This window comes from Astatotilapia calliptera, chromosome 17 (assembly GCF_900246225.1).
Source record: "Astatotilapia calliptera chromosome 17, fAstCal1.2, whole genome shotgun sequence".
NCBI lineage: Eukaryota > Metazoa > Chordata > Actinopteri > Cichliformes > Cichlidae > Astatotilapia > Astatotilapia calliptera.
Window position 1 is genome coordinate 15,298,309 of NC_039318.1, and position 23,978 is coordinate 15,322,286.

A 23,978-nucleotide genomic window follows, 5' to 3' on the forward strand; every position below is an offset into this window, starting at 1 on the left:
AAACCGCATTATGAGATCACTAGCATAAGCTTTTTAAATTTGTTCTCAATTTTAATCTACTCTTCTAGCATGCCTTATGTGAAGCAACTCGCAAGAACAAACAGAAATTGATCTAAGTGAGGTTCACAAACTGTCCATTTCACTTTCGCTTGTTAACAGATCGAGAAAGGTCGAAGTTACGTGGTTACTATAAAAATTTGCCATCCAGTCTTGGAAATTTAATGACTGGGTTAACTGAGCTTGTGCAGTACAAGGATGCTAGTGAACCAGTGTTGGCCACACCCTGTCTACTACTGATATCAAGACCTTTTCACTGCATCTTTCAGCCAGATGCTTCGTGTAACAACTGAGTAGCGTAGACTATTGAACAGCTGTATATCATTTTAAAGTGTTGAGGCTTCTCCCAGATATTGCGAGTGGTTTATCTCATAAAGATTTTACAAGGCTCCACATGGCTGCTGGAAGATAACAGAGTCTTTCCAGATGATCCCAAAATCTAGGAACAAATCTGAAAACTGTGGTGGAGGTTTAAGGGAGTTGGATAAGTTGGGGGAAAAAGTCATATATTGCATGCCCTTCTTGCCTTCATAAGGCAGTTCGATAGAGATGACAACAACTGGGCAAAGAAAAAGGTCTCATCAGAAATTTCTGGGATGTCTTTTCTACATTTTTCTTTAATATACAAAGAATGGGATCTGCTAGCATATTCCCAATAGAGCTGCCAGAACATAAAAGCTCAGAAGAAACCAGCACATGAGTACAAATAAAGTGAGCAGTAAAGAATCATACAGGAATTTCCAGTAGAACCAGTCAACAAGTTCACCATCAAGAAAACTACACTCTGTCCCTTGAGAGTTCTTCGTCCTCTCCTCTCCACTTCCTGTTGGTTTGACCTCAGCTGTTTCCCATGACCACATTTCTCTGGGGCGCTGTCACAGCATGCATTTTTATTATAGCATATAAATAGACTCCCTTGCTGTATGATCTAAAGAGGCCAGGCTATTTGATAGATACTTACCGAATACCACAGCAGCTATGGCAAACAACAAATTCAAAGGCCAGAGAAGCCAAGACAGCATTAGAGGACAATTTCCCTTCCCCCCCCAGCCACTGTCTAAAGCCTGTATTGGCTGCCTTTTATGGTCCAAGGGCATCCATTTTGCCAATCACATTAGACTGACACAATCCAACCAATTGAATTAAGCTGCAAAAATAACATCAGCATCACCACCAAGGCAATTCCAGCTCCTGTTACTCAGCATCGCAGCAAAGTGTTTGATTATTTTAAATGAAGGGCACTGTGCAGAGAGAAGATGTTTTCCCCTCACATAGAACAAAAGGCCAACATTCCAGGTGGCAGGTAAGGTTTCTTCACGTTTGTCTGCTGAAATGCATCCACCAATTTCAGCTCACTTTGCACATTTTTCAAATGTCATACTCTTTATGCTACTGTGCTATTAGCTGGAAAAATGCAAAAACAACTGGGGGAATTTTAGTTTTTTTTAAAAAGGGTGGGGCCACTTATAGAAGCAATACATAGCAAGAGACATAATCATAATAATGAGGTATTAAAACAAACTTTTGCTATTATAAAAAGGAAAAGAAAACCTTATTTTTCATATTGTTTCTATATGGTGTGCTATTTGTAAAACACCTACCCTTAGTTATGGTAATGCGTTACTGGAAGACAAACAGTTGGACCCAGGCAGCTCCCATCTTTCAGTATTTATTGTAAACTCAAACATGCAGTCATTTGCAACTGGAAATTATCACAGATGGCAGATCCAGCCATCTAACAGAACTGATTCCCCCATTTCAAATTACACACCACGCATGCATCTTTTCATTACTGATCTCAGCTGCTTGCCAGCATTGCTTTGCATCACTGCAGCTCAATGCAGGGTACATTTGCAATACTTGGGCTTTGCAGGGCTTACCTGGCATAAATGTCTGCAGCACATCAAAAACCAAGTAGAAAAACCATACATCTATAATGTGAGCACCATAAACACCAATTTACTCGCTTTGAATGTGTTCACTGAAACTTGAACTGTGCACTGAAATGCAGGCAACATTATAGTTAGTCAAAAAACTCCCCGACCTCTTCAGAGGTGTGAAAATAAATATGTGAATGATGTGGAATATCATTTTCTCCCTGTGGTAGGAGAACAAGTCTGAAGCCGCCTTCAAAACATGTTTATCTGTGGGTTACAGTAACTATAGAAGCAGAAGAAATATAACAGATGAGGAGAAGTCAATGAGTTACCATAGTAGGACAAAATCAAAAAACCTTTCTTGTTGCTTGTTCTCCTCTTAGTCTGCAAAAATACTTTTGAGTCTCTCCCTTTTCACTTTATTTTCTTTTTGAAAAACTTCTTCTTTTCCATCTACTTCCCCTCTCTTCATTTTCTTTCATCATCTGTGTTTTCCTCATCCTCCTCACTTCATGTTTGTGCATCCTTTTCATTTTCAGCTGTCCTCCCTAAGAGAGTGATATTATACCCCTTATGTCAAACCGAGTGATTTATGACCCCCAATAAATTATTCATGAGCTCCGGAAGTAGGAAGTAATTAAGGAAGTAATAAAAACATAATATTCATAAAAATATGATATTCATAAAAATATGATATTCATAAAAAATATGAAATTTATAAAAATATGCTAGTTCATAGCTCATTGCTTTTTTCCCCCTAAAAACAACTAATTGATTATTTAGATACTTTCTTATATATTAAATAGCATTCTTTTATTTTTTAAGCCATTAAAAAGTTTTTACTTTTTTATGCTCAAAAAACGCCATCTGGTGGCGGGTCAGTGTGTGTGCGCGCGCCCGCGCGCGCCCGAGGCTGTGTGTCTGGGTGCGCGGGGGCGCGCCCGTGTCTCCGGACCGTGCTAGCAGAGTGAAGCTGACCCCCCACCCACTTGAAACGTAAAGGCAAATAGGCGGAGCGGTTAGTGCTACGTTTGTGCAGATTTGTGCAGGTAAAATTAGCGTTTGTGCTGCTACGGTTTCCGAGATATTAAACTTTATTTTATAGGTCATTCAAAGGTCACCATCCCCCCAGACTGCTCCAAAACGGGCCAAAATGGTCTACTTTTTAGTGCTACGTTTGTGCAGATTTGTGCAGGTAAAATTAGCGTTTGTGCTGCTTCTGTTTTAAAGATATTAATGAAAATGTAAAGGTCAACCAGCCCCCCCACATTACCCAAATCCAACAAAAGTGGTATCAAACGTTTGTGCTACGTTTGTGCTGGTTTGTGCTGCAGAAATCCCACAGTGCCAGACGTGTTCCGCTGCTGAAGCCAGTGCATGTCCAGGCCCGTCTGAAGTTTGCCAGAGAGCACATGGATGATACAGCAGAGGATTGGGAGAATGTCATGTGGTCAGATGAAACCAAAGTAGAACTTTTTGGTATAAACTCAACTCGTCGTGTTTGGAGGAAGAAGAATACTGAGTTGCATCCCAAGAACACCATACCTACTGTGAAGCATGGGGGTGGAAACATCATGCTATGGGGCTGTTTTTCTGCCAAGGGGACAGGACGACTGATCCGTGTTAAGGACAGAATGAATGGGGCCATGTATCGTGAGATTTTGAGCCAAAACCTCCTTCCATCAGTGAGAACTTTGAAGATGAAACGAGGCTGGGTCTTCCAACATGACAATGATCCAAAACACACCGCCCGGGCAACAAAGGAGTGGCTCCGTAAGAAGCATTTGAAAGTCCTGGAGTGGCCTAGCCAGTCTCCAGACCTCAACCCCATAGAAAATCTGTGGCGGGAGTTGAAAGTCCGTGTTGCTCGGCGACAGCCCCAAAACATCACTGCTCTCGAGAAGATCTGCATGGAGGAATGGGCCAAAATACCAGCTACTGTGTGTGCAAACCTGGTAAAGACCTATAGTAAACGTTTGACCTCTGTTATTGCCAACAAAGGTTATGTTACAAAGTATTGAGTTGTATTTTTGTTATTGACCAAATACTTATTTTCCACCCTGATTTACGAATAAATTCTTTACAAATCCTACCATGTGGATTCATGGATTTTTTTTTTTTCACATTCTGTCTCTCACAGTTGAAGTGTACCTCTGGTGCAAATTACTGACCTCTGTCATCATTTTAGGTGGGGGAACTTGCACAATCGGTGGCTGACTAAATACTTTTTTGCCCCACTGTAAGAACTAGTCCACTTCCCATATTTTGAACCTGTCTGTTGCATGGTACTTTGTTATTCCTTTGCATCCTACTGATGTTTAACTGAATAAAAATTGTTTGGGAGTCTGGAAGCATCTTGTACTTTTATATATCCTTTGAGCATAATTGACTCAGGAATGGCTCTTCCTGCTTGGTAATGCTAGTCTTAGCAAGTCTGATGTGAATTGAAGAACCTGCAACTAAGCATCAGTAAAGTGGGGAGTTGGTGCTGGATTTCACAACTTTTATTGAAGTTGCTTTTTTTTTTTCTTCATTTAAAATAAAATAAAATAAAAAAGACACAATAGTTACTTATACAGCGGAATTGCAGCTTTCAACCAGAAAAACCTGTTTTATGAGTTTGCAGTGACCAGTGCCATCTTCTGAAGTATGCTTTTGTAGTCTGCACTACATCAGTTTTGTTTTCATTTGTTTTCCAAAAACTGGAAATGAGTCTTGAACTTGAGAAAAAGTTAAAATTCCTGTCAACATCCACAAACATATGTGAAAAGTAGAAAATTAGAAGGTGATGCATGTGTACTGTACGCAGCATTTCACTCAGTGTTGCTGTGATTTGCTTTTTCATTGCACTGCTGGCAAATTTTCAATAAATCAATTCTGGCAACCATCCGACTTTCCTGCTGTCTAACAAAAATGCTTGTTAATGTCATTAACAATAATATTTAACACTAAATTACACAGAAATACAATGTTTTTGCACATTTTGCGGCATGTGTAAATAAATGACATTATTAGGAGCTAGGCTACTTCCAGGCTATTTTTTAAAAAAGGACACATAAACCTTTGTAAACATAAGAACCATATGACACAGCTATAGCCGAACATTTTTTCCAGTTTCTACATCAACAGCTAGTTAAATTAAAAGTGTTTTCAAATGTAAAATGAAATCAAATAAAAATGAACCAACATTTTTTTGGCTTTTTCAAAAAAAACTTTATTACATTAGGTATTTTTTACAATATAACAATCTTCCGGGCATCTTCCTCTTATAGTTTAGGTGGTCCAGCAAGTTTCCATCCCTCCATCTTGCCCACTTTTGTAAAGAAAGCCAGTGTTCCAAGACCCAGGCACGCAGATGTACCAGTTATAGCACTGTGAGCTGGAGACACACACACAGACACAGCACACAGTATGATTTTAATTAGGCAAACCAAATGCTACTGTAGAACTGCAGAGACATTTTCTCTGTTACTGAACAGAATCTAACAGTATGTATGATCTTGTTTTCCCCTGAAGGAAATCGGTTGTCCAACATGCACAAACATTTGACCACACAGCACATTATTAATGTCTTTGAAAAGCAGCTTAGAGATGGTGGTGACTCAAAGTGGAGCCAATGAGCATCGTGAAGGGAATCAATAAGAGATATTGATATTAGAATCAGAATCGCTGAATTCTTATCAGTTCCCATCCCCACTGTGACTTTAAATGAAAAATGTTCAGAACAGATTTAATTAGCCATAACAAGCCGTCTACCATCATCACCTGTTAGTGATGATAAGAGTCACTGCAATTCCTAAACTTCTGATTAAGCAGCATTTCCTCAAGCAGCAGAGCGGAGTTTACACAAAGAACTGGGACTTACTCTAAGATTTAAAGAAAGTATACAGAAAACATATCTTTAAATTCTTGTGAATTTTATATTTATATATTCTTCATACTGGCCAATAAGGGGTTTTTCTTTTGGCCACAATCCATTGTGCTATAAGAAATAGTGCAGAAGGTCCACAGCTGTGATTCTCAGCAATAAGTAACACAAAAAAAGGACTGTTTGAAACTTATGCAGACGTAGTAAGTATGATCAAGTAAAATGTCATTTAGAATTACACTCCAGTGCAGTCCAAGTTCATTTTAGTTATACAGCTGATTATTATTGTGGCACATTAGCACAAATATGCTCTAAAGAGTGTAGTGTGTTAATTGCACATCACACTTTTTATTTAAAAAGGACTAACTTTTGTTGTGTTCCTGAAAAAAATAAATAAAATTTTGAATTCTTGTCTAGTCACATCTGTCAGGACTGATACTTACTTCGTGCTCCCAAAAAAATCCCCGAGGCACAGCCGCCGATAAAATAATTCAGCGGGTCGTCTGGAGCTTCACGGGCCTGAGCACTGAGACATGTTGTCATTCCAAAGATGGCTCCCATGGCAGCTGAAAACAGGAAGACAATTTCCCTCATTATTTCAGTCATCCAAAAAAAAGAAAAAAAAATTATGGGATCCAAAGATCAGCAGCTAAAACAGCTAAACCCACTACAGGACTGAACATAGAAAATATATCCTTGTTGTGTACTGCAAACTAGAGCAGGCGATATGACCAAAAATATTTATCACGATATACATTTGAAAATTTGCGATAACGATACAATTGACGATATAATTGACACTAGACAAAATACTTTACAACTCCACAACTTTATTAGTGCAAAAAAAAAATCAATGTATTTTCACTTAAACAAGCAGCTGCTTTTTTATGTGCATTAAAGTTATATAAAAAAAAAAAAAATGTAACAGTGCAAATGCAAATCCTTGCTGACAGTTTAACCAAAAGGCATTTCCAGTGGAAATTGGCCGACATATCCTCAGCATAACCATGTAGAATATCCACAAAATATAAAAAGAAGTCTCTCACACTCACACTCACACACACACGGTAATATTATGTTGAAGCACAGTACGTATCACTCCGCGAGGCTCCTGCCTACGGTAGCCGTAATGCTCCGACAATCCATCAAGCGGTGCGGCTTTGTAGCTTAGCAAAGTTGTACAAAAACATTTCAGATTTTCGAGCATCGTGTATGACAAAATCGTTTCGAGGTCAGTAAACACAACCAGAATTCATACATAAGGCACACGGGATTATAAGGGGCACTGTCGATTGTCAGAAAAATCAAAGGATTGATTTTAAGTGTGCCGTATTTACCAAAAAACACGGTAATAACGACGGCCCGCTAGCATGCTCTACCAAAAATAGTGCTTTGTTGTGTATCTGACGGACGAAAGCCAAACCAGTTCCACACCACTGAAGTTGCAGCTTTTTCACAAACCAATTCTGGTTCATCCGTTCCATTCAACGATCCGCTTTCGCCCTTCTCATACACCGCGGTTTTTCCACGATGTGCGTATGAAAACAAAGGCACAACGCATGCGCGTTCTACCCATATTCTATCGCGATATTTAATTTTCTTATCGTTGCCCAAAATTACACCGGTATTACCGTGAACGGTATGATATGGCCCAGCCCTACTGCAAACCTGAGATTGAATTTTTGACCATTCCTCCAGAAGCGCATTTGTAAGGTCAGACAAGACCTGGCTCGCAGTTTCTGCTCTAACTCATCCCACAGCTTGTCAGGTTGAGTTGAGGACTTTGTCCAGGCCAGTTAAGTGCTTCCATGCTAAAGTCGCTCATCCGTGTATTTATAAAACTTTGCTTTGCGCACTGGTGCACAACTGGAACAGGAAGGGGCCATCCCCAAACTATTCCTACAAAGTTAGGAGCATGAAAACGCCCAAAATTCTTGTATGTTGAAGCATTAAGAGTTCCTTTCACTGGAACTAAGGCGCTAAGCCGAGCTCTAATGACTGAATGAATGAATCTAATGATTATTCTATCAGTTAACTGGATAAGAAACACCGGTGTTATTAAGAGCATTAATGAATATTCAGCTCCATGTTAAACTATGAGACCATCATCATCACTGCTGCTGCTGCTGTTTAACAGTCTTTTTGCTGAAACTCTGGGGTGTGTGTATGCGCTCAATGTCAAACTTTTTGATATTTATATGCTGTTCCTAAATACGTTTGTATGCAGGTCTGTTTTCAGTCGAAAATGTGGGTCAAACAGTCGCGTTTAACACGTCGGCACGCTACAGAGCCGTGTATTAAATGAAGCATCGAAGCAAAGAATTTGTCTTATGGATGTTTTTATAATTGAATTACTCGAATTAGTCAATGAATCATTGCAGCCCTTATACCACCAACCGTTGACTGTCGACTATTTATCAGTGACCGGCATCCTATCACGGTACCACGCTGGAATTCACCGAGCTCCTGAGTGTGACCCATTCTTTCAAAAATATTTGCAGAAGCACTCGGGATGCCAGAGTGATGGATGTTACACACCGTTGGCCATGGAAGTTATTGAAACACCTGAATTCAACTATTTGGGCGGGTGAATACTTTGGGCAATATAGTGCATTTTTACTTTGGCCAAAACTTTTATGATTTACAAACCTATAAGAAAATGAATGAATGAATGAATGAATGACCTTTTAAGGCTGTGTTTTCAGATGGCATTTCTGCACTAGAAAAATAATTTACTGTTGTAAATTCAATTAGTTAGTCAAAGAAGTGACGATATTGAGTGCAGTGATGTTCAAGGAATTAAAAAACAAAACCACAAAAGTTGTGTTCGGAGGGTTTTTTGCACTTAGAATTTTATTGCCATCAGGGCAGCACTTCACACTAGGGCTGCACGATTAATCGTTAGAAAATCGCGATCTCGATTCATGCTTATGTGCGATCTCATTTCCTAATGACAACGATTTAAAAAAAAAAAAAAAAAAAAAAAAAAAAAGACGACGACGATTGCACCGCATTTTGATCCGGGACGTAATCTGCATGAAAACAAGCGCTCACTCTTCCTGCTCAACAAATGACGAGGGCAGAGCCTTATACCACGTGATACAGAAGCTGTGCCGTGTGATGCTTAAATTAGCAGGGAAAAAACAACGGAGAGCACGTCAGGGATGACGAGAAAGTGACTGGAGAAAATCCGTCCCGGTCAACCACCCAAACATCAATAACGGGAACCTTATACAGCGCTTCCCTATACCCGTTGAACTTCCGCAGGCACAAAGAAATTACGGAGGCTATCACTTATCACCTGACCAAAGATATGGCTCCCATCAAGACTGTGCAAAACGAGGGATTTTGGAAAATGATCAACACCCTAGACAAACGCTACACAGTGCCGTCCCGCAACTATTTTTCTATTGTTGCGCTACCTGCTCTATACATGCAGTGTCGAGCAACGGTGGAGACGGAATTTCAAGCAGTACAACATTTTGTGGCAACCACAAAACGTGAGACATTTGTTGTTTTTATGTTTATTTATTGTTTTTATGTTCAGTCTCAACTGTTATGAAGTTGATGTGCAGTTAATAAGTGCAATAAATATTTATACTGGAAAAGAAAATCGTGAGAGAATCGTGATCTCAATTCTAAGCCAAAAAAGTCGTGATTCTCATTTTATGCAAAATCGTGCAGCCCTACTTCACACAATTATTTAAAGTATGGAATCATAGAAAATCACTGTGTATAGATAAAGAACCTTACTCAGTCGTTGTTGATGATAATGTTATCATCATCATCATAATTATTACTATTATCATTATCACTACCTGTGAATCATTACAAAAGTGACGGCAATTCCTAATCTTCCCAGTACTAAAGAAACTGGAGAAATCTCAGTGCTTCTGACCTTAAGGAGTGGAGTTTTCAGACATGCAGACAGATTTAACATAAACCACATACACTGAAGTTCTTGTGGAGTTTTGAATGACAATACATTTACCCATGGTAACTGTTGAGTTGGTAGCCCTCTGTAACGCTGCCACTGCAGAGTCAGGTTGGAACGCCACTATGTGATAAGCTGAACCAACCAGCCCTGAAACACACAAAACAAACAAATTAAGAAACTTTAGAAAAACAAAAAAAAAGTCAGTTTTGCTGTAGGGCTGACAATCACAATCACTTTAGACCAGCTGGTATGAAGGAGTTTTTAAATTGACAGCAACTTGTATTTATTTATAATCAGTTCATTCTGATCACTCCCAGTGAAAATATTCTGCTCCCGTCTTTTTCTTAGTGCTGCAGTCTCTAAACCATACATCATAGCAGGTCTCACTAAAGTCTTGTAAACCTTCCCTTTCACCTTTGTGAAATCCTTCTGTGACAAATGACCCCTGACACTCATCTTTCCACCCTGTTGTACTGCGTGTTTTGCTGTTATCCTCTCCGTTACTTTCACCATAGAGGACCTCTTAGAGATTGGACGTTCCTCTGGGTATTTTCCCCTGGTTTTCATCGACCCTGACGACCTAACTGAAATTCTGGTTGGAGGTGCAGCAGCACGCCACTGCCCAAGATGCAGACGTGGCCAGCGCACTGGTTCGCTCATCAAGCTGCACCAAGGCTCCAGAGCGGTTGCATCGCTCATGGCCGCAACCTCGTCTCGGTCCCTTGTATTTCTACCTGTTGTTAAATTGCAACAAATAAAATATCTTTATAAAACATGTTAAGTGGCTAAAAAAGATTTATTAGAATATAGAACACGGTCATTAAGATCAGAGGTCTCAAGGAATTAGCAGTATTATATTAGCAGAAGACGTTTGAACTGAAAAGGAAAGTGGATGACGAACGCCGACATCGGAAAGATGGACACTGCTGTATTTCTTTGTTGAGTTGGGTGTAGGTGATGTGCCTTTTAGGTAAGGAGAAACTTGCTATTCTGAAGGAATATAATCTCAAGCGTCATTATGCGACTAAACATGGAGAGCATTATGGAAAGAACAAGGGAGAGGAGAAAATGAGCCAAACAGCTACAAAGAGGACTACTATCCCAGCAAGAACTTTTCCACAAAGCCAGTAAGGACACTGATGCTGCCTTCAAAGCAGGTTATGTGATTAGTCAATTAATCGCTAAGGTAGGGAAGCCATTCAATGAAGAGGAAGAAAGAAAAAAAAAGTTTGTTCAACAACGTTGCTGTCGGCAAACAACGTGGCAGAGCGGAATAATACATTATCAAGTAATATCTATGAACAAAGGTCGAAGTTTCACTGCCACTCCGTGGCGCTTGATGAAAGTACTGACAATGCTCAGCAATTTTCATCAGAGGTGTTGATCATTAGTTTGAGGTGACAGACGAAATGCTGAGTTTGTGTCCCATGTATGGCCCAACCAAAGCTAGAGATATGCGTCAGCAGCTGAGCAGTTTGGTGTGGCATGAAACAGACAGAGCACTGTCCAGCTTTTTGCAGACCCCTTCTCAGCTGATGAGCGTGTCCCCAGCATGCTGCAAAATGAACTTACTGACTTGCGGTGCAACAGTGAACTGAAAACTAAGTTCCGAGAGGCACAGGGAAAAGCAGACCAGACTGCAAAGTTTCTGAGAGTTCCCTTCATCCTTGCAAGAGCTGTCCAGAGTTTTCAGTCGTGTAATGCCCCTTTTTGGAACCGTGTGAGAAACTGGTCTTGACAGTGAACTTTAATAAAAGCAAGTACAGTTCAAGGCTTGTTACTACGCAAACACTCCAGAGGGCTTCCAATGAGATGACAGTGCCAGCAGTGGTCGCCAAGTCATTGAAGTTTGAGACCTGTGAGTAAGATGGTTGCGAAACAGGTCATTTCTATATTTTATATGTAGCCCCTTCGTAAGTCACGTCGTCAAAAGCCTATTTACCAATATAAGCAAAAATATTACAAACACAGAAACATCGGCAATCATTTTTTGGGAGATTACGACCTGGTTATTCCACAAAGCATGTGTGCGTCAACCTATTAGTTGAGCATGGCGCTATTGTCACGGTCGTTGGTTGTTCGTGTAGTCTAACAAAACAGTCACGTACAGACTTCATATTGACCGTGTCTGATTTTTGTATCGAGGAAACGCTATGGCGCCATGTTCATCTGTATTGTTTCATCGCCCATTACTATCTCAAGGTATTCTAGGTTGTAATTTAAAAATCTTACAGTACTGGTTTACGTGATTATCTGCTGAGCTGAAGCAAACGCACCGCTAACTAAATAATTCACTGAATGTTTGTATTTTAGGAAACCCAGGTCCATCCTTTAGCAAAAGCAAACCTAGCCGTATGTAGCTTGCTAGGCAATCTTAATCTGCAAGTTCAAAAGCGTTGACTAACCCACCACACAGATGACCTGCTTTCACGACCCTGCACAACATAACTTGCAAGTAATTATGTCACCAACGATAGTTACCTAAAGCCGTGCCAAGTTTCGTAGTAATCCATGTTTTTTCCACACAGTCTGTACCTTCCGGTAGGTCCCAGTACCCCATTTCGGACTTATCAAGGACACAAATCGAATTCTCGCGAGAATTGCTCGTGTGGTTTTTGGCGTCTGGCGAACCCACTGGTGCACTGTCGACACCTGCTGGAGAGTGAAGTAAGTACACTAGCACTAGCATATAACTAGATTGCAATGAATAGTTGTAATGTCTACGGAAGTATATTTTGCACTGAAATTATATAAAATAATCTTTAAAGAAATACACAGGATGCGCATATGAAATACGTGACTAATTTACTCAACGCTTCATATACTCTTCAGTATATCAGGTCGCTGTGTTTTAGATGCTCTGCAAAGATCAGACTGCAGAAAAGATATGTTACATCTGAAAACATTTAACAAAAAAATAAATAAAAACACAGTTAACTAGACTAACTAACCAATAATCATCAGCAATTTTGAGCAAACCAACACCATCACTCATTAAATGACTTGTCAGCCTGCAATAGATATGACATGACATCACGGTCATTTTGTAACAGTGTGGCTATGACAGTGTTGTTTAAAGTACAGACAATGGTTTGAGTGGAGACTCTCTTTTTTGTTCTTAACACTTTCTCTTAAGCTCTTTATACAACATACCTTTGCTTCTCTCTGCAGCTGACTGACAAACTAACAACAGCACAACCAAGAGTAGCCCACAGACAAGTTTTTTTAATACTGCCTTCACCTGACAACTACTCTGCAAACTACCACTAACAGAGAATATAACATACAGTATCATAGGAAGGAAAAGTAGGAAGAACACAAGCTCACTGAAACTCAAGTTGTTCCTGATGAAAACCCCTACCCTTCTATTTTTAACCAAAAGGTACGAGTCTACATAACTTTTCAATTTACTTTATTGAAAATAAACAAGGAAACAGCAACATAAAACAACAAGATATATTTTTTTACTGTTCATAGCAACATGACTGAAAACATACACGGACACATACCTTCTATGCTTCTTTCATGCAGTAGTAGCATAACAAAATTCTACCTTTCACTGCAAAAATGCCCCTAGCATGCTCAGCAACTAATATATAAAATTCATCAGTAGCCATAGTCAAGGCCATTTTCTTTTATGTGATGGGTATGCCAAATCATGAAAGGACTCACTAAGATCCAAGAAGCCAATCAATGTCTGCTGTTTTGAAATGTCTGTTTCTGCCTTACAGACTAAAATACTGTCAAGTTCAGCAGTATTTCCAGAAGTCTCTGTTTCAAGGGGGATTAAAAACTGAACTGGTGTGGACATTACCCAAGTACAACTCAATCGCAATTCAGTTGGTGATCCCTGACATTTTGCAGTATCACTTAAGAATAAACAAAAAACAAAACACAGACACATAACTTATTTTTTATGGATACTGTATGAGTATGCTTTGCATTTGCATATAAAACTCTTATTTCTTCTTCCACAAGTGGCTATATTTGTCCACTTTGAAATCATCTTCATACTGGACTCCTGTTTGTTTTTGAGGCTTCTTCACTTCTCTTTTCTTCAGCCGTACTCGACGTTCCTCTTCTGACAGAGTAGACAGATTTACCGGCATCTTTCAAAACAGATGAATAAAATAAAATTAAAAACAACACATCAGCTCACATAAGCAAAATATTAAGTGACATGCTCACTGGCTTCTGCTACAGGACCTGAGCAATTTGTTTTTTTTTTTTTTATTATCTATTGAGTCTGCTTTCCTCTTATTAGCATGTGGAGGGCTGGGTTTGGGTTGTATACAGTAGAATGTTGGAAAAACTAACTGTAAATTTCTTTTAGACAAATACATACATTATTCATATTAGGGGTGGGGGAAAAAATCGATACTGTGTAGTATCGTGATATTTTGTTTGCTAATAATGTATCGATACAGGGACAGCAGAAATCGATATTTTGTTACAAAAAGGTTTTTGTGCTCTGACTTCAGAGCATGTTGATCCTTTTTCTGAGCAAGAATCCTGACATTCCTTCACTGTCCAAATGGGTTTAACTTTTTTTATGGCAGCAATAAACATGACAGTTTACTTATTTTAATTTAAGACATGTTTTGTTTTAATTAAGTTTAAAACTTTTTTATTTAATGTAAAATTATATTTTGTTTTAATTTACTTTTAAATTCTTCAGTTGCTGAATGGGCTGCATAGTTTTCATAAATTGCATAGTTCAGAATAGCTATAATTGTACCAGATGGTTGCATTCAGTTAAGTTGGACTAGACTGTAATAAAAACCGTTCAGTTTGTCAACAATAAAACTGACTGAAACGAGAGAAAGACTGAGTGTGAGACTTTGATATTAGATAAAATGAATATTGATAAAGTTTACCTTTATGTACAGAATCTGAATATCGCAAAATATTTTTAAAAATTGCGATAATATCGTATCGTGCGTTAAGTATTGTGATAATATCGTATCGTGGGATGTATGGTGATTCCCACCTCTAATTCATATATGCTCATTAAGTCATCTAACTGAAAAATGACAGGTCTTAGAAAATAACAGTGATGATGTAATTTACATGATCTCTTCTTTTTTGCTTTGAGACTGCACATCTATAAGACTCATGACAAACAGCAAGCCAGGGGATTACTGGCTTTTAGATATGGTAAACTAACCATTATGATGCGTCTGGGTTCTTTGTATCTGATGCTGACTGTTGACCCATCAGGACGGACTAACATCACAGGATACATCCTCTCGTATCTCTGCCGACCACAGCATGCAACTGACGCTCTGTTAGAGTTAAGCTGAGGAATCTGAGTGTGGAGCAGCTTAGCCTGGCCGTGCCGATGTGAACGGGTGAACAAAGGCCAAACACAGCTGCCTATACTGAAAGACGAAAGAAAATCAGTACAGACACATAAAAAGCATGCCACAGACAAATCCAATCTAAGCAACACTTTTCTCTTTTCCAAGTATAACGTTAACATTAGCCTCCTTGATTGAACGGAATTTGAAAATGACTCTTCGTCTGAACTAAGAGAGTTTAATGTTTAAAAAACAAAACCAACAAAAGAAATAAATATATTTGTAAACATTAATACAGCAGTCTAACCTTGATAACGAACCACGTGAAGCACAAAGTTTGGTTATAAACATGTCGAGCATTGGAAAGGTTGCTAAACTGTGACAGGAAACTCTTCAATAGAAGGTCGGACACAGGAGTTGATATAATAAAGGTCCCAGTGAAACAGTATATGGCCCAAAAACGTTCCGGGGCGAGGGGATTCTGATTTTCGTTTTCTGTTACGATTTGGTACGATGTTACTCATGCTTCCCAAATGAGTATTTTATAGTTATTGACGTAACTAAAATGACATTAAAGTCAAACCTGGTGGTGGTGGGTTGGCTCCTTAAATCGCCGAGGTGTTCAGTCATCTTAGCGTACCAATCAGATTAGCATATATTTAATTAATAATTATTAAATGTACGCATTTAATAATTCGCACTCTAGAATAATTCTGTCTTGTGTGGAGCTTTCAATTCAGAATACAGACGACAAACGGTAAATGAATGATGTTTATTTAACGTAAGGACATACGGTTAGGGTTACTGCTGGTGTTGCAGCGTATGTGTGCAGTCAGTGTGCTGCATACATGCCGATCTGACAATGTATGTTGACTTGGCTGCAGTGGGGATTGAATAAAATAAAATACATCTTGTTCCTGAACGTCATTAAACAATTCAATCCACTTTTACATATGTAGCAGCAGCAGCAGCACCATTTCATCTGTACGCATCTTTATAGCTGAGTTACCCTGCGGAGGGCAGTAGTACACATAGAAGCGTCTGTTATAGGACGAAGAAGATATCCCGTGATCTGTTAGGGAAGTACAGCTGAGGACGTGTTTTGTCGAGTAGTTTTTATATGTTCGGGTAAAGATTTATTCGTTCATTACTTAACGCAAGCCTATTGCTTTATTATTTGTGTGTACGTGTTCTTTCAGACCAAATAGGTAAGATGAAGACATCGCTTTATCTCAGACAACTTTGTTATTTTATTCGACTTCATTTGATGCATTTGATTCCTTGGAAGATGCGTTTGTCTTGTCTGATCTATATAAACTTGGCTTTGGTGCGCTATACTAAAAAAAAACCCCTCTATACTAACAGTGATAGTTGTATTAAACTTCCTTGTGGTACATCCCCTAGATTTTCTGAAATGTGGGGGAGGTTCCGTCAGTTCAGTTTATTTCTGCTGCACATCAGTAAAATCCAACTATTGAGAAGCAGAGCTACGTGGGGCTCACCTCAAACACTCCATATGAAGACGAAGTGAATAGTTTTAGGACAGAGGCAAAGTTTTTGACTGTGGACTGTGACTATCACCACTTATCAAGGGCAGGTATACCAAATCATGCAGCCTTAAGGCTGAGGGTAACACCATATATCCAAAAGAGAAGAATTTTCAAGCAGGTTGGCAGCATATCAAGGAAGACAACTGTGAATTATTTTACTAAGCTATACTGGTATGAATCAGCTCAACAAGTTTAATTTAATACAGTATATTTAACGAAACACTGTTTTGTAATGTTAAACGTAGAATATATTGACATGGACATGCATTTAGGATGACCTGCTGGTTATCACTTTTGTCGGTGAAGCAATGAAATCAGTGGTAGGCACTACAGCTCCATTTCTAAACTTTCTATGCCATGTTTCATGCTGAAATACACAGCATTTACTTACCTGCCAACTGGAAAGAAATTATTCCAAACTGATTCATTGATAAACTTTGGTTTCCATCGTGAGTGATCCGCTACTCAGTGTCTTCTTTTTAAATCATGACTATCGATTTTAAATCAAATCAGTCACTCTGAGGATAAACACAAACAAACAGCCCAGCTGATGTGATGAAAGGTGTGATGAATGATGAGGCACATTTATTTATTTTATACAATATAATGAGTTAATGCAGCTGTATTATAATCATTTGCAGTTAGCTTAATTTGGATTGTTCTCTGAAGATAATATTGACACCTATATGCATTTTCATGACCTGGGAATTGCAGTCTTCTTTTTTTTTGTGAGGTCAAATAAACTATGATATAGCCTGCTCACAGAAATTGACAAATCTGCAGATGCAACATCTGGAACACGGAGAGTGAAATATGTAAACAAATCTAACTAGTTAACATGAAATCCAGGTAACCCGGGAAACAGATATTTATCTGATTAATCTTATTAAAACATGAAACAAAAACAGGACCTTTGTACTTTCACCTGTGTTTGGCTTTGAATAACAGACATTAAATGATCTACAGCCTACATTGTGTTTTCAGTAATAGTTTTTACTAGGGCTGGGCGATATGAGGATATATCGTGATACACAATATATATCATGATATGTTTAAAAAGCCTCCAAAAAAATATTTATTTTCAACCCTATAGTGCCTAAAATTGCCCTGGTATACTCATTCAAATCGGCCATTTTTTTCAACTTTGAATACAACAAGTCTGAATGAATTGAAATGTTTTATTTTAACCATTTGTTAACCATCAGTTGCACACAGAGGTTTTTCCACAAATGACAATACTGTCACATTAAGTCTCTTTCTGTGGTCAACACTAGACCTTTAACAAACAAAAGATCACGGCAACAAAAAGGACATCAAACAAGAATTCATGAGACAAAATAAAACAACTGAAATTAAGCTGGTTTATTTATTCATCAAACACGGAAAAAATTGCGATAGATCACGTACATGCAGTATAAAGCCCACCCCTAATTTTTACCTGAAGTATCTGTTTAATCCTCTTATCTTACACTATAATTATGATTGCATTGGATAGCTCTGATTTCCAATGACTTCTGGCTGCTTTCTTTTCTTTAGGTTTTCATAATTTTACAGAGATGACAGGCCAAGGTTTGGGAAAGAGATGCCTACCTGCTCAGCTGCTGGTGTTCTGGATGTTGACCAACATGTCTGGTGATGAACTGTTATGATTAAATGAATCCGTTTCACTGCAGAAAAATACATAAAATGTGAAATTAACACTAACGCTGCCCTCCAACACTCTGCTTGTACTTCAGAATCCAGATTGAGTTTGTTTGCTCCTCAGGCTGTTACACTTGAGGAATACTCTAAAAATGCCGTCGTTATTACTTCCAGGTAATAGTATTTTAGATAAGCCATATTACCAGTGTAGATATATATAAGTGTACTTTCTGTGTTTAATAATAGAAAGCCTGTTAAAATTGCAATAAAACGATTCTGTATACAGTACCAGTGTTTTCAGCATTTAAAACATTTACTGGGAAACCTTTTTGATTCTGGGTTAATTGAAATAATTGTAGTTATCATTTGTACTACACATTGAATTATTTGCAAGACTTTTATAGCTACATCATAGTTTTAAAGGATACAGAACTTCATCTCACAGTCATCAGCAACCTTTCTGTTTTTTCTTTTCTAAATCCATTGTTAACTACATTACATAGCAGATAGAACCAAAGAGAAGCGATATTATACCCATATGAAGTAAGATGTGTTACTACTGGCATTTAATATAGACTTTGTTATTGCAAGCGTTAACATTTGTATTGTTCCCTTTGGTGTTTCGTGTCTTTGTGCAGTTCCCCTCTCAACCAGTCAGCTGTGATTCACCTAAATGTAACACACAGCTCCAAGATAAACTACTCGTCTATAATCACAGTGCCTGAGGAGGTAAGAAACCAAACATGAAAAAATGATGCTGCATATGAGGCAACAAAACATGGGCTTAACAAAACATTTCAAGCTAGGATACTTTTGAGGAAGTCAGGTTGGATGTTTGTTTTTTTAATAACTTTGTAATATCATAATATGAACACAACAACACCTCTGATTACAGAAAGGTTAAAGAATGATTGGGTATAAAAAGAGCCTCTCAGAGGTTGATGGAGTCCATAACTATTATCATAGGCCAGTTCCTCTTTTGCTGCTGTTTTTTGAATTTATAAGACAAAATCAGACCTGGGTTATCTAAGTTTGATGAAACTAAATTATTATTTTTTATCAAAATGTATTTGTGACAGTAGGCAGAGACCAAAATCTATGTGAGTTTTTTGTTTAGGTCATGATGCCAGTACAAGCTACCGCTGTCAGTTTTAATGTGACAGCCCATGATGTTGGTCAGGTGACCACATATCTGGTTACCAACAGCACAGAGCTCAACAGGTGGGTGTCAGTCCAGCGCAAAGAAAATAATTTCCTTCACTGAATGCAATAATTGAATATCTTAAAGTGACCACTTTCTTCTTCAAATTTGGTGTCCAAATCTTATAAACTGAGTCTTGGTGCCAGTGAATCTCCTGTTAAGTTTTTAATTCTCTCCAGACTGTACAAGCTATTACAAGACATTGGTTGAAGCAGCAGAGCACAAACGCACTGAAACGTGTTTTCTTTGTCCCCTTTTGTCACGCAAAACGTCTGGATCTCAAAATGGTTATAAGCTAATGGTTGAAAAGATAGAAAGTTGTTAATTCTGCACTACTCAGAGCTAATGATGCTCACGATGAGATGGAATTTTCCTGTTTTTATTGTAAAGCACTTTGGTGTACTGCTGGTGCTATACAAATAAAGTTGTATTGTATTGTATGGATGGAGGGATCCACCAGAGGCCGGCTGATGTCTGCTGCCATTTTATTTTTTAACTGATTAACTGTCCAGTTTCTTTGTGTACATAAGCTATATCTTTTTTTCCAGTGTGCCTGTCAGGATCCGCTTCATAGTTGTCCATAGCAATGTCCTGTCCATAATTAGTGAAGTCATTGGTTGGATTTACTTTCTGGCCTGGTCAGTGTCTTTTTATCCACAAGCCTTCGAAAACTGGAGGAGAAAAAGGTAGTTTTCAAACATCTTTTATCTGTCCCTATGTATTTCCTTCTTATTATTGTTATCATTTTGTAGTTAGACTGACATCTATCTAAATGGTTTTACGTGTGATTTTTTTTTTTTTTTTCCCCTTCATCTTTTTGTTTTTAATAGTTTTGCATTCGGCTAAAGTAAATCACTACTGGTAGCATAAGGCGGTACATCAGTACATAAATCAGTGCCTTTGTCAGAAGGTTTGTTGTGTCTCCAAGTACAGTTTCAAGAGCATAGAGATTTAAGGAGACAAGCAGTTACTGGACCACAGCAACCTCCCTGAACATGATCCAGTAATCATTGCAGTGGCAGACACCCAAGAAAGGGTTTCAAATTTGAAAAGTTAGACAGAACCAGGCCTTGACACGATTTATACCTAACAAGACTGGCTACGGATACATATCTATGTTAGCTTCTTTACATAGATATCGAGCTCAATTCAAGCCCAAAAAGAGTGAAGGTAGTCAGGTATGAGTGGATTGTACTACTAGAAGACAACATTGCAGAAATTGAGGATAGCTGTAAGTACCTTGGAAGGCAAATGAGAACCAGGAAGAGTCCACTATAGAAAAGCTGCAACTACCTGCAGAGAATAAGTCACGGCCAGAGGAGTAAACTGAATGGAAAGAACAAGAGCCAGGCAATCGACACCTACGCCCAACCTAGTTGTCAGAGCTGGTCAAAGGAAAAAATAGAAGTCACTGACTTCAAGACAGGAAAGCTTTTTACCATGCATGAAGGGTTTCACCCCAAGTCCAGCACCCTGAGACTGTACGCCAAGCAGAAGGAAGGAAAGAGGACTAGTGAGTGTCAGAACTGCTATTCAGGATAAAACAGCAAAGGGCCATGAGTGCATCAGCCACAAGTGATCGTGTGCTTATTAGATACCTCGGGCAGCAGAAACCTGAAAAAGGACCCGAGCAAGAAGAGGAACTAAGAAGAGGAATCATCGTGGAAGGACAGGGCACTGCACAGCATGTACTGTTGGCAGGCAGAAGAAGTCTAAAAATCTAAAAATCCTACCAGCGGCTGGACAAAGCTGGACTGAAAGACAGCACAGAGGCACTAATCATGGCAGCACAAGGTCAAGGTCTAGGCACAATATCAGTAGAGGCAAAGGCCTACAACACCAGGCAAGATCAAGAAAAGATCTGACACAGGGCGGAGGGGAGGGAGAATCTAGAAAATGAATGACATTGATTGCCCTGACTTTTTCTCTTCAGTCTCTCTTGTGTGTTGGGTTTAATGTGGTGTGAAATTTGTAGAATGTTTTAAAAATAAAGTTACTCAAAATTAAAACTAACATGTTTGTCTTCAGTGTTGTAGGTCTCAACTTTGACTTCCTGGCTCTCAACCTGACGGGTTTCATTGCTTACAGCGTCTTCAATATAGGACTGTTCTGGATACCGTCTATAAAGGTAACTCCAGCCACTGAATGGACACTCCATTGTTTATACACATGAAGAATAGGATACCAGCCAGTACCAGTGAGTCTAGAGAAACCTTTGAAAGTTAAATGCTTAATTAGATTTATAACTGTATTTAACATAGTGTCTCCTTGAGTACAACTCTACGATCTTTTCACTCAACTGTCTGTGAATTTGAAGACATTCCATCCATTTGTGGCATTTCTTGATGATCAGTTGATGTTTTTCATGACTACACTGGACGATCCACCTAGTGGCTGTTGCCTTTGTATAGAATAACATTAGGTTTTGCATAATACATACATAATACTTTTTGTTAAGCTACTGTGTGCTCCTCCTGTAGGAGGAGTTTCTGAAGAGGAACCCTAATGGAATCAACCCTGTGACTGCTAATGATGTTTTCTTCAGTCTCCATGCTGTCCTGCTGTGTTTGGTCTACTTCAGCCAGGCTACTGTGTATGAGGTATGTGTATGTCATTTCATATACTTACAGACTTTCTGCTTTAAGACACTTAAAGCAGAGGAGCAGAATAATTTAATGTAATGACTTTATTGTTAAGACTGAATACGACATGACTCTCAAAATCACTTTTATCACAGAGTCAGTTTGTTTGGCAGGATGTCTCAGACTCAGGACGGGTGTATAATGCTAGGTGCCATTTTTCTTACAGAGGGGTGGACAGAGAGTCTCTCGGACGGCCTTGGTGTTATTGCTGATTGGCTGGATGTTTGCTTTGATCAGCTTATTTGTTGCTGTAGCCAAAACAATCACCTGGCTGGACTACCTTTACTATTTCTCTTACATTAAGCTAGCAGTGACTCTTATCAAATATGTCCCACAGGTAAGACTCAAACACAAACTGGACTTGCACATTAAATAATGAATACTAGACTGAAACCATATTAAAAAAAATCTTGCGTTGTTGGATGTTCCATCGATTTAATGTGTTTTGATGCCCACCTTCACTGCCCACCAGTGGTGCATCTGTCTACATTTCTTTTACAGTAACAGTGCCACATGTTAAGAGATTTATTACAGTAAACATGTTTTAGAAATACAATGTTCACATCTAACCTGATTAATACACTGCTAAACAAAACACTTTTTAATTAGAGTGTGTCATTAAGTTGGGATATTGATCTTGGTCAGTTAATTAGCAGGGGGTTATTAAAGAGTTTTAGCTGCTTAATGTTAATGAAATTAACAATAGGCGCACTAGAGGGGCACCTCCTCTCTTCACCTGATATGACCTGATGATTTTTGAGCAGTGTACAAGTCTCAAATGTTCTATGCCATATTTATTTTTATCAGCAGTGAATACAGTTGATGGCTTTCCTGTGTTTCCAGGCATACATGAACTACAAAAGACAGAGTACTGAAGGATGGAGCATTGGCAATGTGTTACTGGACTTCACTGGTGGATTCTTCAGCATTCTCCAGATGATTCTGCAGTCTTATAACAATGGTAATTACAGTAGTTTGCTTACTGTACATACAAAAATATTTAATGAAATAAGCAGGATTTCTGAAGCGACGGAAAGAAAGGAAATGTTGACATGAAAAGTAAAAGTGTGTTTACTGTGCTTATTTTACCCCTCAGCTATAAGAAGCTGATGGGTATTGTTGTCACCTCGCCCTGTGGGCGGCATGGAGAAGTGATAACTTGAGAAGAATTAGGATTTTTAAATGGTTAAATAGGTGCATCTACTTTACCACCTGTACTGTTGATGTGAGCACTGGAGCATTTTGACGGTATCTCTGTATTAATTTTGATCCTCAGATGAGTGGAAGCTGGTGTTTGGTGATCCTACAAAGTTCGGTCTGGGTCTGTTCTCCATCGTGTTTGACATCCTTTTTATCACTCAGCACTATGTTCTCTACAGACGATCGTCACAGTATGAACCACTCGTGAACCAACAAGGAGACTGATACTCGCTGGAGTGACCCAAAGAAGCACATTTATGTACAGCTTTAAAGAGAACTTATGGTTGTTGTTTGACTTTCATTGTGAAAATAATCTGGCCAGTTTCTTCAAAGCAGGGATTTACACGTCTCATTAACACCAACTCACGTATGAATATTAATTAAGAAAAGGGAAGACAGAAATTAATTGAAAAAGCAACTGTAACACTAACTGTTATTATCCATGTCATTCGTAATTAAGGTGGTAAACCTGTTATAAACCAGGTTACCATAGCGAGTCAGTTTCTCTAAACTTTCACTTCTAATCATTTTCTGACAACTACTGTCTTGAATCAAGACTTTACTGCAAATGAAACTGTGATAACTAAGTAATTTGCTGTAACACAGACAAGAGACCTTTAGGTGTGATAAGTTACTAATGAGGATTAATAAAGTGCTTTTTCATTGTACTCTTTGTCTTGTAAGCTGCCATGGAAGTCTTGTTTC

The 23,978-nt window shown here is 38.6% G+C and overlaps 3 protein-coding genes across 5 annotated transcripts; 1 reads left to right on the plus strand and 2 right to left on the minus strand.

Moving 5' to 3' along the window:
• Positions 1-5,122: 5,122 nt before the first annotated feature.
• Positions 5,123-12,347, minus strand: ndufa11 (NADH:ubiquinone oxidoreductase subunit A11). Its single transcript, XM_026147663.1, has 4 exons — positions 12,221-12,347; positions 9,794-9,886; positions 6,246-6,368; positions 5,123-5,313 (listed from the first exon to the last, which is right to left on the minus strand). Exons 1-4 carry the CDS (start codon positions 12,297-12,299, stop codon positions 5,201-5,203), a joined length of 408 nt encoding a protein of 135 aa, XP_026003448.1. The 5' UTR covers positions 12,300-12,347; the 3' UTR covers positions 5,123-5,200.
• A 787-nt stretch (positions 12,348-13,134) lies between these two features.
• On the minus strand, positions 13,135-15,684 carry mrpl55 (mitochondrial ribosomal protein L55). 2 transcript variants are annotated; one of them, XM_026147662.1, is made up of 3 exons: positions 15,623-15,684; positions 14,907-15,120; positions 13,135-13,848 (listed from the first exon to the last, which is right to left on the minus strand). In XM_026147662.1, exons 1-3 carry the CDS (start codon positions 15,667-15,669, stop codon positions 13,699-13,701), a joined length of 411 nt encoding a protein of 136 aa, XP_026003447.1. In that variant the 5' UTR covers positions 15,670-15,684; the 3' UTR covers positions 13,135-13,698. The 2 variants fall into 2 exon arrangements, with proteins under 2 accessions (XP_026003447.1, XP_026003446.1); XM_026147661.1 differs by lacking the exon at positions 15,623-15,684 and adding an exon at positions 15,347-15,467.
• Positions 15,685-16,078: 394 nt separating this feature from the next.
• On the plus strand, positions 16,079-23,941 carry ctns (cystinosin, lysosomal cystine transporter). 2 transcript variants are annotated; one of them, XM_026146032.1, is made up of 11 exons: positions 16,079-16,247; positions 18,126-18,221; positions 18,326-18,404; positions 18,869-18,959; positions 19,348-19,451; positions 19,980-20,117; positions 21,460-21,559; positions 21,912-22,031; positions 22,240-22,410; positions 22,917-23,034; positions 23,350-23,941. In XM_026146032.1, exons 2-11 carry the CDS (start codon positions 18,146-18,148, stop codon positions 23,496-23,498), a joined length of 1,146 nt encoding a protein of 381 aa, XP_026001817.1. In that variant the 5' UTR covers positions 16,079-16,247; positions 18,126-18,145; the 3' UTR covers positions 23,499-23,941. The 2 variants fall into 2 exon arrangements, with proteins under 2 accessions (XP_026001817.1, XP_026001818.1); XM_026146033.1 differs by having other exon boundaries at positions 16,079-16,167.
• The last annotated feature ends 37 nt before the right edge of the window (positions 23,942-23,978 follow it).